Source organism: Neoarius graeffei, chromosome 18, assembly GCF_027579695.1.
Source record: "Neoarius graeffei isolate fNeoGra1 chromosome 18, fNeoGra1.pri, whole genome shotgun sequence".
NCBI classification, from domain to species: domain Eukaryota; kingdom Metazoa; phylum Chordata; class Actinopteri; order Siluriformes; family Ariidae; genus Neoarius; species Neoarius graeffei.
In genome coordinates, this window is record NC_083586.1 from 61,121,114 (window position 1) to 61,137,961 (window position 16,848).

Here is a 16,848-nt window from a genome sequence, read left to right on the forward strand (position 1 = left end):
CTCAGCACATAAACATTCTGTATTACTGTGGAATTAATGAAGTAATTAATTAATTTCATTAATTTACTTATTAATTTGGTTGGCTGGCTGTTTGTTCGTTCTTCTCAAAGTGCAGCTCGTTTAAAAATAAATAATTTAATTCATTAATAATTAAAATAAAGGAAAAGCCTTCAGCGGGAATGCCTTCAGCACCGCGGACAGCGACCGGGAGAACCACACTGCCCTACTGTCACCAGTCTGTAAGCGCGCGCAGTGCTTTCGGGTGGTTGTTGTTGTTTGTTGTTGTTGTTGTTTGTTGTTGAAGTGCTTCCACGTCCTGTAACTAAACTAATATTTTGTAAGACTCAGTTTTATCACTGGGTTGAGTAACTTGTTTGAGCTGTAGGACATCACAGCAGGCATCAGGAGGTGGTGGTGGTGGTGGAGGAGGTGGCGGTGTAACCTTGAGCAGGACGCTGTGACGGCGGTGTCTCGGTTTTTATCCTCCAGATCTTTGATTTAACGATAAACATAAGATCCGTATTTCATTCTGAACCAACGCACTGAATATTTATAGCTGAATGGAATTTAATTAGTAAATAACTTCTCATTGTTCCAGCAAGATGATGATTGCTTTGTACAACAAATACACCCAGAGCAGGCGTAAATGGCCACGTGTCTCAGCTGTACCACTATCTAAATGTGGACACACACACAAACCAGATCAAAAACCAGATCAGTTGTACATCACTCTGGATAAGAGCTTCTGCTAAATGCCTGTAATGTAACCCAGCTTTCACATATCTCAGTTGTTTCAGTGTAAACAGTTGTCTTTTTTTGATCTGGTTTGTGTGTGTGTGTGTCCACATTTAGATGCCAGTATGTAAGTTTAACAGATACAAATTCTCCCTGGTACCCATGTCCATCAAATTAATTAACAACAAGTTGAATAGATAGAGAGAGGGTGTTTGCAGGTGACAAGATAATAGAGCAATGGTCTTGTAGGGGATACTTATTTATTTATTTTAACAGGATGTGCAATATTGGTAGAAAGGTGCACATGTCAATTGGGCAACTGTGCAAGGGGATGGTGGGGGTATTTATTTATTATTTAGAGGGGTGTGCAATATTTAGAGAAACGTGCAATAAGTTTATTATCTTTAGAAGGGGATTGTGCGATGCAGGGAAAGTGTGCAATATGCTGTGTATTTATGAGTGCTGCTTGTTGCCTATGTGAAGGTATTTGACTAAACATTTGGAGGAGAATTGTGCAATAACTGTTGGACTGAGGTTTTTTATGGTGTGTGTGTGGGGGGGGGTATTTGTTATCTGTGATGATGTTATATGTTGTTGTGTTATATGTGCTATGTGTGATGCCAATGCCCTGTAAGCCCAAGACAAATTTCTCTGCATAGAGACAATAAAGATCAATCAATCAATCAAAAGATAGTGGTACAGCTGAGACACGTGGCCATTTACGCCTGCATCTATCATGTGTGTCCAGTTGACCACCTGTGTTCAGGTTTCATTACTGCTTCCATCACTTCCTCTAGAAGGTCAAAGGGCTTCACACACAGTAATGTTGAAAACGTTAAACATGCAACATACCGTCTTTATTTTCTTGCACTTCCCACTTTATACATGAGTGCTCCACGACAGTTTTTTTGTTTGTTTGTTTTTTCAAGCATTGTCACATCACCAGAACAACCACCATGTCCTGCATTAACAGAGTATTTTCCTGTTACATCACTGATGAGGACGCGGGTCATCATTCACACTTGTATATATCTTCTGTCCATTTGTGATCCCATTGCCCAGGATGTCGCATTTTAAACCCAGGTGGACATGGGGTCACATTGTAGTTAAATACTAGTCTCACAGAATCAACATGAGTGGTGTTTGAGATTCCATTGGACAACCTGTGATGTTTAAATGTTGGGGAAGCCATGACCGAATGGTTAGAGAAGCAGCTTTGGGACCTAAAGGTTGCTGGTTTGATTCCCTAGACCAGCAGGAATGGCTGAAGTGCCCTTGAGCAAGGCACCTAAACCGCGACTGCTCCCCGGACTGCTCTGGGTGTGTTTGTTGTACATCTGGATAAGAGCTTCTGCTAAATGCTTGTAATGTAACCCAGCTTTCACATATCTCAGTTGTTTCAGTGTAAACAGTTGTCTTTTTTTTTGATCCGACATCTGGATCCTTGAAATTCATGGTTCGATTTTGTTCCATTTTTGTTCATGTTGTAAATGAATTGGAGTTTAAGACCGTGGTGAAGATTTAATATTTGTGGTTAAATATTGGCCGAGACCTTGATGATGGACCTGGTGATGTTCGTGAAATGATTTGACCAAAATGGTGGACTTTGTGATGTTCATGGCTAAATATTGGTTTTGATTAATTAATTTAGACTAAAACAATTAGTGTTTGATTTTTTTGGTGTTTGATATCAGTCTGTATTTGACGCTTGGAGTTTAAACCACAGTGGTAGAGTTTTAATGGTTGTTGTTGTTGTTGTTTGATGAACCAGTCATGGACTCTTGATGTTTTTGTTTTGAATTTTGCCAGTATGGACCAGTGAATAAGAACTCATTTGCATACGGCAGCCTTTAGTAATATCCTGCATGTGTAATATTGCTACAGTGATGCTTCTATCAGGTTCTGAATGATCTCATTTGCTGTGTGTGGGGTGTGCTGGTATGAAATGACTCCTCAGACCAGTATCACCTCGAGCACTATTGATCGGTTGTGGTTTTTGGACACGACTTGGCCGACAGCAGCAGCTCTACATCCATTATTAATGAAGTGTTTAGTATCAACAGTCTGGCGCGTTATTGGCGCTTCAGCTCAGTTTAAGCAGCTCAGACGAGACGAGATGAAGAATGGGACGTCGACATCCATCACGCATGACCGGTTTCATATTCAACCGCCATGGCATGTGGCAACTCGAACAGTTGTGAAGCATTAAATCATCACCAGTGGGAAGAGAACGCACTGATACTTCCTGTTCATCACATTTAGCATTACAGGGCTCCACCTCTTCCTGACCAGCGTCTGGAGGAAAAGAGTCTGAGGCTGGTTCGAAGCGTGGACTGATAAACACTTATACCATCATCATAGCTTCAGCTTCAACCCCACTGAACATGTGAACATGGGATGTGACGACTTCTTGATGTATGGTATATAATTATGTACGAATGCAGTTACTGTTATGATGGTTCTGGATTTCCGAAAGGACCAGTTTGGTGAAAAGACAAAAGGCACACAAGATCCACTTTAAAGGAACAGTCCACCGTACTTCCATAATGAAATATGCTCTTATCTGAATTGAGACGAGCTGCTCCGTACCTGTCCGAGCTTTGCGCGACCTCCCAGTCAGTCAGACGCGCTGTCACTCCTGTTAGCAATGTAGCTAGGCTCAGCATAGCCAATGGTATTTTTTGGGGCTGTAGTTACAGTGGTGCTTGAAAGTTTGTGAACCCTTTAGAATTTTCTATATTTCTATATTTCTCGGCCTTGAATACTGACCTCGGCCCAGAGGGCCTCGCTCAGTACTTTCAAGACCTCGGTCACGGTATTTCACCATACGGACCGACCTTAAGCTGGTAAATAATATATTTATTTTTTTCTTTACCAAATTTTAACAGAAAACGAGAGTGCCCGAAAGGGAAAACCGAGCTGAGCCGCAAATTGCTTCCTCCTCGGTATACAAGTGCACTTCCATGGCAGGAAAAAAAACTACATTTTGCTGCCCGTGTAGTCCCCTATTTATACAAAATTGAGTCATTCAGGATTCAGCCATGTTTTTGCTCGGTGTTTTTGCTCGACCAAAGTTATCCAGTATTATGACCTTTATATTGCATAAATGAAGACATTTGATGAAACTTTGAAGAAGAGATTGTTCTGGTTTAAAGTTTTTACCTAACGTAATATTATGTATGAGGATAATATGGTCCAAAATGGGCCTCATTAACTAATGAGATCAAACTGTGAGCAAGTTAGAGGTTTTTAGCTTTCTCCTGAAATGTTTTCTTTTATTTTGTCTTCCTCAGGGTAGTAAAACTCGCTTTCACTGTGAACGCTGTCATTATCGCTATCCATGCTGTAAAATTAATGCTATTTTGAATCCTCATTCACGGCTGTAATGCAAATTGCTTCCTCCTCGGTATACAAGTGCACTTCCATGGCAGGAAAAAAAACTACATTTTGCCACCTATGTAGTCCCCCATTTATACAAATAGGAGTCATTCAGGATTCAGCCATGTTTTTGCTCGGCGTTAGCAACAGTTACAGGTTTTTAGCTTTCTCCTGAAATGTTTTCTTTTATTTCTTCTTCCTCAGGGGAGTAAAACTCGCTTTCGCTGTGAAGACTGTCGTTATCGCTATCCATGCTGTAAAATTAATGCTATTCTCCTGAGAAATGCTGGCAAAAATTTATAAATTTTTAATAATCCTATAAATAAATCTTATTAAAAAAAGATAAATGTTGACAAAAAATGCTACTATGTTTGTTGTGAACGAGCGAGTTGCCAGAGGTCCGTAACCGGGGTCCGTACTGTAGGATATGGACCCACTCGCCAGCCAATCAGAGCACAGGATTTGGACCGCGAAAAAATAATTAACAATTATTGAATGGAATAGATCTTTTATACAGTCCACCTTCACTGGATTTTGAGAAACAGAGCATTTTTATTAATTTATTTATATTTTGCAAATTCGATAAATAAAAACTTTATACAAAACATCTGACAAAATAATTTCCACTTCTTAAAAGTAGACTGCCTTTCAGATTTTTCAAGTGTAGGTCAGAAAAAGAATTTTCCTGACACCTGATTATTTTTGTTTAGTGACCTAAAGCTACTGAATTCGAATCACAGACTTCCAATTTTATTCGTTTTTTTAAAATAGAACAATTAATAAATTTATCTCCATGTGGCCCTAAATTCTCCGCTATTTTTTCCTGCTTCACCATGACCCAATACAAGATAGTACGCCATGCATCACATGGCGTGGTGGGCTTTCCCCGTTCACGCAAGGCATTGTGGGATACAAATTTGAAACAGGAGAGAAAAATGGAGGACGTGAGTGTGCGAACGAAATGTGAAAGACCGACTACAGTAACAGAAAGAAAGCGAGAAGAAAAGATGTTATGTTATATACGAAGGAAAGGAAACGCAGGACCAAACTAATAAATATCGGTGCTCAGCGAGCACCTCAGTGTGATCAGCTGTTCGTTTAGTGACAGAATGATGGAACTGTCAGTGCACGCTCAAAGGTAAACCTGTAGATGGCAGCTGCCGTAAAACCCAAAAGAAGAAGGTGGTAAACCTGCGCATGCGCACACGGACTTCCTCTGTCTGCTTGACTGCGCCAAGCAAGCGATTTCATGCACATTATTTGCTTTAATCTCCTCAAATTAAATAACTTCCCAGCCACAGAATGGCCTGATATTTTGTGAGATATTACAGAAATAAACATATCACAATGACCACATTTCAGAGGGAACTAAATTTCACAGGTTTTATGAAATTGAAAGGCCGTCCAGCTTTAAAAAAAAAACCTATCGATGGCTGCATGAATTGACTTTAGTGTTGTGTTTTTGTATAAAGTGCCATCTTGCTGTCATGCTTTCAAGGTATAGAATAGCTTTAGATGTTTATTTAATTCTTCCTTGGACATTTCAGTTCTGTAATTTTCAAACTTTTGAACCTGGCTAAAAAAATTCAACAAATTTTAACACTTAAAGATGAAGAATGTAAATAAACCGACAGCAAAATGACAGGAGCAATTTGTGAAAAATGTGATGATAATTCTTGAAATATAAAAAAAAAGAGATACGTTCTTACCATCAAATATTTTATTCCATATCTTGTTGCTTTTATTTTGTATTTTTTGGGGTTTTGTTTTTGAGCAGAGTTTTTATTTCGTCCTCGGCTGCTTCAGCAACACGCTCCACCATTTTGTTTTTCTCTACTCATGGTATATGAGGCGATATCCTAGTGGTAGAGTAGCCAATCAGAGCACACAATTGCTCATATCCAGTGAATGTGGAGAGAATAAGATCAGATATTTGTTTATTCCTTTACAGAGTAAAATATAGAAAAATGTAGATTAACTTTTTTAAAAAGAATAAAAAGACACAATAGAAAAAATAAATAATAATAATACTAATAATAATGGGTGGCATGGTGGTGTAGTGGTTAGCGCTGTCGCCTCACAGCAAGAAGGTCCGGGTTCGAGCCCCGTGGCCGGCGAGGGCCTTTCTGTGTGGAGTTTGCATGTTCTCCCCGTGTCCGCGTGGGTTTCCTCCGGGTGCTCCGGGTTCCCCCACAGTCTGTGTCTATGTGTCAGCCCTGTGATGACCTGGCGACTTGTCCAGGGTGTACCCCGCCTTTCGCCCGTAGTCAGCTGGGATAGGCTCCAGCTTGCCTGCGACCCTGTAGAACAGGATAAAGCGGCTACAGATAATGAGATGAGATGAATAATAATAATAGGTTCAATTTATATAGCACCTTTCTCAAAACCCAAGGTCGCTTTACAATTATAGGCAGAAAGAAAGAAAGAAAGAAAGAAAAAGTCCACCAAATAGAGGTCAGGATATCATTCCAGTGGTGTAGCAGCCACAGTCCCACCAAAAGGTGCACGAAAACAAGTCCCACACTGCCAGCACAGCCACCGTGATGCCGCCAGCAACATCGCTCGGAACACCACGCCATGGATCCACAAAGTGAGCACAGAAGCACTGCCACGCAGAGCGCTGGTATGTTCCAAACCGCCTGCACAGCCGCCACGACACCACCAAGCAACATCACTCGGAACATCACGCCAAGCACTAAAGCACAGAGCGCTGGACAACCACGATGTTAAAATGAGCAATGAGCTCGCTGCAGTCCATAGCTGGGAGCACAGGCATCACCCACAGCGAACCAAGGCCTAGAGGGAACCAACTCTCAAAACTGGGGCCGGAGCTTCACCACAGCTGGTGGACAGAACACTCAAACAAACATCAAACTACACAAACACACAGAAAAAAGAAAAAGGAGAGAAAATTAAAAAAAAAAAAAAAAAGCTCCGGTGAGACATGGCAGTCAGAATGCGCATGACATACTCTCAACTGGAAACGAAAAAGAAAAAATATTTAAATAATATTGGCTGGTGTTGAGTGGTATTGATATAATATGGTCTGAATATATTCCATTCAGCTAGCATGATACTGAATGAGTCGAAGATGAGTAGCTGAATGGAATATATCTGATAGACCATGAAAAAAAGCCAGCCAATATTATTATTATCATCATCTCATTATCTCTAGCCGCTTTATCCTGTTCTACAGGGTCGCAGGCAAGCTGGAGCCTATCCCAGCTGACTACGGGCGAAAGGCGGGGTACACCCTGGACAAGTCGCCAGGTCATCACAGGGCTGACACATAGACACAGACAACCATTCACACTCACATTCACACCTACGCTCAATTTAGAGTCACCAGTTAACCTAACCTGCATGTCTTTGGACTGTGGGGGAAACCGGAGCACCCGGAGGAAACCCACGCGGACACGGGGAGAACATGCAAACTCCGCACAGAAAGGCCCTCGCCAGCCACAGGGCTTGAACCCGGACCTTCTTGCTGTGAGGCGACAGCGCTAACCACTACACCACCATGCCGCCTATTAGTATCATCATTATTATTATACATACATATACACTCTTCATATCAGCATTCTCGAAGGCTAACACTAGCTTACCTGCTACTCGGTGCTGTTATCGCAGCAGTCCAGTTACCTTCCAGCCAGTTAGCAAAGTTCAACGCTAGTGCAGTCAAGCTAAATAATATTCTTCTTATTATTAATATTTTCCCTGTGTAATTTACTTAGTTACGTTTAAAGTCAACACTGACAGCAACACACAATGGAGCGACCTGGCAGCCAAAATTCTCTCAAAATCTTCCATTTTTAATGACGCAAACCTCACAGCCATGTTTGTTTACAAATTATCAGTCACTCACTAGCGCAGAAGTTTTACATCTCTGATGTGTCTCTCTTCCAGTTTTTCAATGTCCGTTGGTATGTTTTTCTCTTGTAAATATGCATGAAGAATATCTAATGAAGTTTTGGTAGCCTTTCGGTGTTCAGCGCATCTTCAGTTTGTTTGTTTAGTGCTTAATCCTAGCGCTGGATTCGCCTCGTCCTCTCTCTTTCCTGGCGGACAAAGAAATGATTGTGCGTGTGCGCAGCAGAAAAGTTGTCACTGGATCTTCGCATCAGCTCTGACGTGTGACATCGTGTTTTGACAACATCCAATATTATAACAATATTGCATGCTCATTCTCCATTGGGTAGAGTGGCGTAATACATGGAGGATAAGCAATATGATGATATTGCATGCCATCAGTAAAGCTGCTAGAAAGGATTAAAACACGTTTTTATTCCATCGAAAAAGTGTCCTGTACCGTATGTATAATATTATTTATTGTCACTTTCTTTTCAAAGTCTTATCATGTGTTTATCTAACTTTAAATTTGAGCCTTGGTTTCTCATCTTCTCTTTTGTTTCCTTTTTCCCCTCCATCACTTGCTGGTGCCTGTCCACCAGAGACACTGATTCTGATTGTTGGATTGTCCGAATCAGAATTTCTGCTCCATTTCAAACGTCAGGAGGCGGAGCCTAAGGGTTGACATGATACCAATTTTACTGGTTATCCAAGATGGCCGCCCCATAACATCCAGTGTTGAACTCCACAATGACGTTTTGATCATGAGATTACAGAACGTCCCACAGTGTCGTCAGTGACATCACTGAAGGGAGGGGTTTTAGGTCAGAGAGATTCGCGTCGCTCCTACATGGTGATGATCTCATGAAATTTGATGTGGCTGTGAGACTGGGGCAGTCAGAGGTCGATCAGGGGTCATGGACGCATGGTTTAGGAATCACAGCTTGTTTATAGAGCTGTAATCAGGAGCAGTGTTTATTGTAGGATTGTTAACACACCAGACTCTGCGTCCACAATGGCATCTGGTCTGGTCAGGGTCATAACAGTGATGCTGAAAGTGGTGCTTGTTAATCAGTGTGATGTATACCGTGTCATAACATTAACTAGAAACTAAGGTCACAACTTGCTGGGTTCCATTTGAGTCAGGATCACATACAGAAGCTGCGACTCTACTGGATCCACAGTCTGGACGAGTGCCAGAGTCTTCTGTACCATGTGCTCAGGAATGAGGGCAGAATTAACAGAGTATAATCTATAATCAGAACTAGAAGAGCACTCGGAGAGCGCAGACCTCCAGCAAGGACGATAGTCGAAAATCACGCAGACACAAATCAAGAGCTTCGGTTAATGTTCACAATGTTCAAACATCAGAATGGGAAAAATTGTTATCTCAAAGTAGTGTGACTTTCTTTCACTGTGCCATGGGTGTTGGTTTGAGTCAGATGGAGCATGAAGGTTTGAGTATTTCAGAAACTGCTGATCTCCTCCTGGGGTTTTCACATACAACAAACAATCTCTAGAGTTTACAGAGAAAAAATGGTGCGAAAAACAAAAAACATCATCAAGTTGAGTGAGTGCGTGACAGTTCTGTGGGTGGAAAGTAAACAAACGCCTTGTTGATGAGAAAGGTCAGAGGAAAATGGACATTGTTTTTTTTTTTTGTTAAGAAGGATAGTGACTCGTATCACTTTTTACAACCGTGGTAAGCAGAAAAGCATCTCAGCATTCAACAGCAGAAAGATGATCACATTGGGTTCCAGTCCCACGTCCAAGAACAGGGATCTTAGACTCAAGAAGTAGTTCCTATCTGGGGATGACCTAGCACGAGTTCAAAAGATGGCGAGATTGACCTACTTTTAATTAGGTCAAAGGTCAGGAAATATGAACTCGCGTAACTTTGAGTGTTAATATCGATGCTCAGCCACCAAATGTGGGATATAGAAGACGACGCCTTGATTTGTCACATGTACACTCGAGCACAGTGAAATTCATCCTCTACATTTAACCCATCTAAAGCAGTGAACACATGCACACACACCCAGAGCAGTGGGCAGCCACACTAGAGCGCCCGGGGAGCAGTTAGGGGACAGGTACCTTGATCAAGGGCACCTCAGCCCAAGGCCACCCCATGTTAACCTAACTGCATGTCTTTGGACTGTGAGGGAAACTGGAGCACCCAGAGGAAACCCATGCAGACACTGGGAGAACATGCAAACTCCACACAGAAAGGCCCCTGTCAGCCGCTGGGCTCGAATCCAGAACCTTCTTGCTGTGAGGTGACAGTGCGAACCACTACACCATCGTGCCACCCCAAAAGTTAGATTTGCCTTATCAAGACCTTACTCGAGTTCAAATGGCAGTGAGATTTAAATCTGGTTTTCAGTCCATTTTGCCTTGGCTTCCATACTTTAGCACGGAGCTGATAAGACGATCTTAATAACTTCATCATTTTATCCTCTTTACTGAAGAATTGCCCTGATGTGTCTCAGAGGATTACTGGCACCCATGAATACGGATTTACCCCTGTGATATGGAGTCATCGTATTTCTACACTGGTTATATTTCATCACTATTGCATTTTATTGCCATCTACTGGATTTTAAGATGTATGGCGCTGTTGAGTGCAGACGTCCACCGAGGATGAATGCTGTATCTCGCAGCGTTAGTGAAAGAGAAACTAAATTCGTGGATCCGCCCCATGACTCAGATCTGCTCCGAAATGTAATGGGTTCTTCCTCGGCCCATGCTACACCCTTACACCAAGTTTCATGGAAATCGGTTGGTAGGTTTTGCACAGTCTGACTTACAGGCAGATAAACAAACCGCACTGAGAACGTTATCTCCTTGGTGGACGTAAGAAGGCAAAGCATAAACTAGATAACGCAGAAAACAGGACTCTGATTTAACGATACATACAACAAGACTTTAGGGGAAACAAGAAACAGGTGAACATAAAGGAAACAACTTGGTGACAAGATGAGGGTGGAGACAAAACTAGAAAACCGAAACCGTACACAAGTGCAGTTGAGTAGCGTGCAGTCAGTCATGAATTCCCCGCCTGTGAGAGTGTGTGAGTGAATGAGTTTCATGGCTCCTGGTGTGAATAGCGCTGCTTCTGGAGTTTGTTCCATATTTATTTCCGGTCATGACTTGTTTACATCTCCACGTACATCTTGTTTTGAGTTCAGTCCTGCCTCCACCCCAGTCTCCTCCCTACTGAGTCATGACCGTGTTCAGTTCCTGATTAGTTTGCCTTATTATACCCCGTTGGTGTCTTGTGTCCCGGTGCGAAGTCTTGCCATGCGTTTCATTCTGTCGTTAAATCTGAGCCTTGTTTTCTGATCAGGGATTATCCTGTCTTGATGATGCTTGCCTGTGTTTTGATACCTGATATGGATTTTGGTAATGAGGAGTGGATTTCTGTGAATAAACACTATGCTGAGGTGATACACTTGACGTCCCGTCTCTCTGCGACCGTCGGTGATCTAGGAGCAGCAAACGGATCAAGAACGGGAAAAATTTAAAAGGATTCTTATGATGACAGGTTCCAGATGCAGATCTAGATTTAGTATTGTGTTGAGTCGCTGTGTGTGTGTGTGTGTGTGAGTGTGAGAGAGAGAGAAACTTTAATTTGCTCTGTGTATCCTATAGATAGTTTTCACTGACGTCACGGCATTCCGGGGAACGCCCTCCAGCCGCCATCTTGTGGGGCAAACAAAACGGACCATCGCCATTACCAGCTACGTTATCTCAGACGAATTTATGAAGTTATATAGTCAGTTTTCTAAAATAAAGATCAATGTCGGCAAAATCAAGCAAACAGAAGTATATAGATACATTAGACGACATCTCACGACAACGGTATGCAGCCAAACTGGCCTTGATTGGGGGAATTGACCCTTACGAAGTGGACAAAGATGCATTTTCAAGTGACTATGCAGGGCTGCCATCCATATCGTACCCTGATATTGTGAACTATTTCGTGAATACTAAAAGTGCCTACACACTTGACGACCTCAAAGCATACAAGTCGCTGGAGTCATACAATTATTTTGTCTGTGGCTGGGTCCGTGAAGTCCACCATATAAAAACAAGTGACAGTCGTGTCCTAATTACAGCCAAGGTATGTAAACATTGGAATTTTAGAGCTCTCAACACTGCATATAAATATGTGTGTGTGTGTATAATATCGAGTTGATTTAAAACAAATTTTACATCCATTAGTGGTATTACAGTACCATGTCAGTATAAACTTTGTAATATAATTAACTGGTATGTAGGCTTGTTACATTTTGTGTTTGTTATGATAAATATGACAATTTATAGGCCAGTAATAATCATATGTTTGCAGCCTTGTACCGAGCGATATCAAGTGTACATTACAATGTAAACGTATACTCAGCGGTTCCAGTTAGGCATTCTCCAGAGATTGTTTACATGATGTTTTGGTTTCCAAAAACAAACTTAAACACAATTGATTGTTTATTTAAACAACTTACCACTTATAAAATGATCGGAGCAGACTTTGCTGTGTTTGGAAGGCTGATAATCCTTGCGGTTGATTCTCGCAAGCCATAGATTTCTCCTTTGTATGCTGAGTTTCTTTGTTTGCTCGCCTTTGTGCTCCCGTACAGTGGGAATTCCATAAAAGCTCCGCTTGACGTCATCATCTGACCTATTACGACAGCCGTGAATACAACAGGTGTGCACCATTGCTAGCTTTAAATAGCCTGCTTGGGTTCTTTTGAAGACTTTGTACTCGCGCGTTACAATGTGTGCTCAGTCACCCGTACGGTAAGCTTGACCCACAAGATGGCCACCACTAGGGAATCCCCGACTCTGTGACGTCATGTAAAAACTATGTGTAAAGCATTTGAAACTGTAAAACGAGCTTAACATAAAATACCAATGCAAGCTGCATTCACTGGCCTGACGTGTGTGTGTGTGTGTTTAAAGTTCCATAACCTACAGGAGCTGAGGCACAGCGCGTCTCTGGCGAATAAAGTGTTTATCCAGAGAGATTACTCCGAGGGAACTGTCTGCAAATTCCAGACCAAATTCCCATCTGAACTGGACAGCCGGGTGAGAGAGAGAGACACACACAGTGCTAAACGAGCTCTGGGAGTTAATGATAACTGTGATATCTGTAATAACACTTTTCAAAGTGTTAGAGAGTGATACAGTTACAGTGTGTTCCCCTGATTGGCTGGTTAACTCAGCTCTTGTGTGTGATTGGCCAGATTGAGAAGACTCTGTTCGAGGACACGGTGAAGACACTAAATAATTACTATGCGGAGGCGGAGAAAATTGGAGGCCACGCTTACCTCGAGGGCTGCCTCGCCTGCATCACAGCCTACCTCATCTTCCTCTGCATGGAGACACGCTACGAAAAGGTGTGTGTGTGTGAGAGAGAGAGAGAGAGAACCCACTAGAGGTCTACGCGGGTTGGATTTTTCAGTCCCGCTCCCGCCCGCGCCTGCATTGTGCAGTCCCACTCCCGCCCGCCAAGAATTATGATTTTCAGTCCCGCTCCCACCCACAAAAAAATTATGATTTTCAGTCCCGCTCCCGCCCGCAAATCCCGCATGATGCAGACGTTCGCGTCTGCATCATGCTCACGTTCATGTTTATTGTTTACCTTGTTTCTGAATTCAGTATGTAGTGTCTCTAATAATAATTAGTGCTGTCAAGCGATTAAAATATTTAATCACGAATCGCACATTATCATCACATGAGAAACCATTGTAATTCTCTGATCAGCATAAAAAAGTGAATGGGCTTGCTTTGTATCAATGGTATTATTATTATTTTTTGTTTGTTTTATTGCAAAGCAGAGCTAGTAAGAGAAATGAATTGATTTACTACTTGAGTTAGTCTACAACTTTAATCAGATAGACAGGTTACACAGTGACGGTAGGCTTGACTCAATGCTATCCCAGAAATCTTTCCTGTAATATGCAAATTTGGCCGCCTCTGATTGGACAGCCAAATTTGCATATTACAGGAAGGATTTCTGGGATAGCATTGAGTCAAGCCTACCGTCACTGTGTAACCTGTCTCTCTGATTAAAGTTGTAGACTAATGCAAGCAGTAAATCACTTCACTCATGGTTCTCTTGCTAGCTGGGTGCGAACTGCGAGTCATTAGAGTGATCAAAGGCAAGTTTAAGATGCTATTCCTCACTCAATCTGGCAATTTGACTCTCTTTGCAAATTTAGGCATCTTAAAATGTTTTTATTAATGCCAAATAAAATATCCAGTGCAAATTATATATGATAGACATAAATTATTAATTTATAAATTTTATTTCAAACACATTTTTAGTTAGCGGGACTGCAGCTTATCACCGCTCCTGCCCGCGCCGCATATGTACGGTACACTCCCGCCCGCGCGCGCATATGTGCACTTCCAGTCCCACCCGCGCCCGCAATGAGCTTTCAAAATTTGTCCCACGCCGCACTGCTTTGCGGTGGGTCCCGCGCGACTCCCGCGGGAGTGCAGGGCTCTAGAACCCACTGTAGACCCAGTAGGTGTAGTTTAGCTCCCCTAATCTGCTTTTACACAAGCAGCAGGAACAAGTCACGGCCACTTTCCTTCGCACTTACGCACTCGCTCTCTATCAGTGGCAAACCAGAGGTCAGAGAGAGAAACACAGAAGTGTGTAAGTCCAAATCAGTGATCAGAAGGTTGTTTTTAAACTCGCTTTGTCGTCCTCTCGCTGCTCGGTGATTTGGCTGTAAATCCAACTTTCATTTCCAGAAAACTGATCCACTCCAAGTGATGAATTGTTTAGGGAACGAATCGACTCTTTGAGTCAACTCTTTTAGATGACTTTTAAAAGTGACCCAGGTCGATGTGCTGGTTCAGGAATCATTGAACCCACTCCCCTTTCTGAATTGTTTGAGCTGATACCCATCCCCATAGCTGGTACGCACCATCTTGTTTCAGTACATTTTATTTCCTAATGCGGGGCGTCCGAACCACGTGTTAGTCTGTTTACAAACCGCTCGCTCAGCAGCCATTTCGGAAAAGTCACGTGAGGTCACACGCGGGTCAGAGGTCGTGACTGCAGAGCCACAGCAAAAACATAGCAGATCGCCCAGACTGAACAAAGACTCCTAAATTGAGACAAAAAAACCCTGATGATTTTATCTGAGATTTGTCAGGGCAAATAGAGAGGGGAGGAAAACACAAAGACCAGCCGAGTAAATATTGCTGGCCAGCTTTTCCGATGGAGGGACAAAAAGGCAAAAACAAATGTGGCATCTGATGCCAACTTTGCCAAGGTGCTGCTGGACAGGTGAGTGACAGGCAATGGCAGCTGACAAAATAACGCTAATTGGTATCTTATTACATCAACTTTTATACAGGTTAGAACTGAAATATTCCAAATCTAAACGCACCTGTGAGCTTGAAAGCTCTCAAGCGCTCGCTTCTGTGTTGGAGGCCGCCAGTTCCATTATGTTTGTTGCGACCTTGCTTATTATAATGAGGATAAACTTCAGACATTTCCGTACCCAAGTGTAAACATTAGCGTGCGGTGTTTTTCCAGCTCGTTCTCCTCCACAGACCTGAGGCAGCGAGCAATACAGCGTGTGATTTCAAGTATTCAAGTACCTCGGGGTTCTTCTAGCTCCACAGGGTACTATTCATCTTTTTAATACATCCACCTGGGTCACTTTAACTTGAAAGAGCAAACAATGATCTGCATCTCGGCACAACTGGAGGAAGGCAAGAACGTCTCCTTTCGTCCAGTGATCACTGCGATTGGGAATCGCTCGACTCCATCGTTTGATAAGGAGAAGCACTCGAGAAGAACTGACCACTGAATTTTTTCATTGAGGCGGTGTTGTCCAGATGATAAATGGCCTGGATAAACACTACCACGCATGCCTGAGCCCCTCCTACTTGCCACTGATTGTGTTTAGACGGTGAGTGGGAACAAGTTGCTCCTAGAACAGGATGTTTCAGAACAAGTTGCACCACCTCGTAAGGAAGAGCAAGTTATACCCAGATTGTTCTGGAACAAATCTTGTTTATATGTGCAATAGCGCCAGGGCAACTTGTTCCGATACAAGCGTGCATGTAAAAGCAGCTTTAGTTAAGCCTCTTGCTAGCCAGTATAACTAGTGAACTATACTGGCTATAACAATAACTTTTTAATGTAAATGTTAATGAAAGAATTAAACATCTGCATTAACATTCATAATAACCACTAACATGTTAATATACTGTAACGTTTATCAAGTTAAGGACAAGCAGCTTAACTTTATCGAGATACCATTTCCCTGCAATTGCAACTGTTTAGCTAGCTAATAATTACTAGCTAACTTGGCTGATAAACAAGCTAACACCACTGTGTGTAGGTCCTGAAAAAGATTTCGCGGTACATTCAGGAGCAGAATGAGAAGATCTACGCTCCCAGAGGCCTCCTTATTACTGACCCTGTAGAGAGGGGCATGAGAGTTGTATCCTTCCTCACCTGTTTGTGTGTGTGTGTGTGTGTGTGTGTGTGTGCACGCATTTGTGTATGCTGCCTTGACGCATGTATATCAGATTGAGATCAGTATCTATGAAGACAGAGGTTCCAGTGGATCCAGTTCAGGAAGCAGCACCACCAGTAGCAGTGGACGATGATAATCTTCTCTCACACACACACACACACACACACACACACACACGTCTTTTGCCTTCATGTTCCCCCTCTATGAATAAACACATCCACTGGTTCAAGTAGAAAAGACACAATCACCACCAACACGGTCCATCTGCAGATCACACCCAATTCGAGTGGGCGTGGCTATTTGTCCTTATATGGAATCCTCAAGTAGAAAAAGGGAGTTAATTTGAATTTCAGATTGTCAGGGATAATAATCTTCACTGCTA

General features: G+C 42.4%; 1 protein-coding gene across 1 annotated transcript; it reads left to right on the top strand.

Moving 5' to 3' along the window:
- Positions 1-179: 179 nt before the first annotated feature.
- On the top strand, positions 180-16,599 carry golga7ba (golgin A7 family, member Ba). The gene is made up of 5 exons (XM_060899584.1): positions 180-239; positions 12,919-13,044; positions 13,203-13,355; positions 16,329-16,430; positions 16,519-16,599. Exons 1-5 carry the CDS (start codon positions 180-182, stop codon positions 16,597-16,599), a joined length of 522 nt encoding a protein of 173 aa, XP_060755567.1.
- Positions 16,600-16,848: the final 249 nt, after the last annotated feature.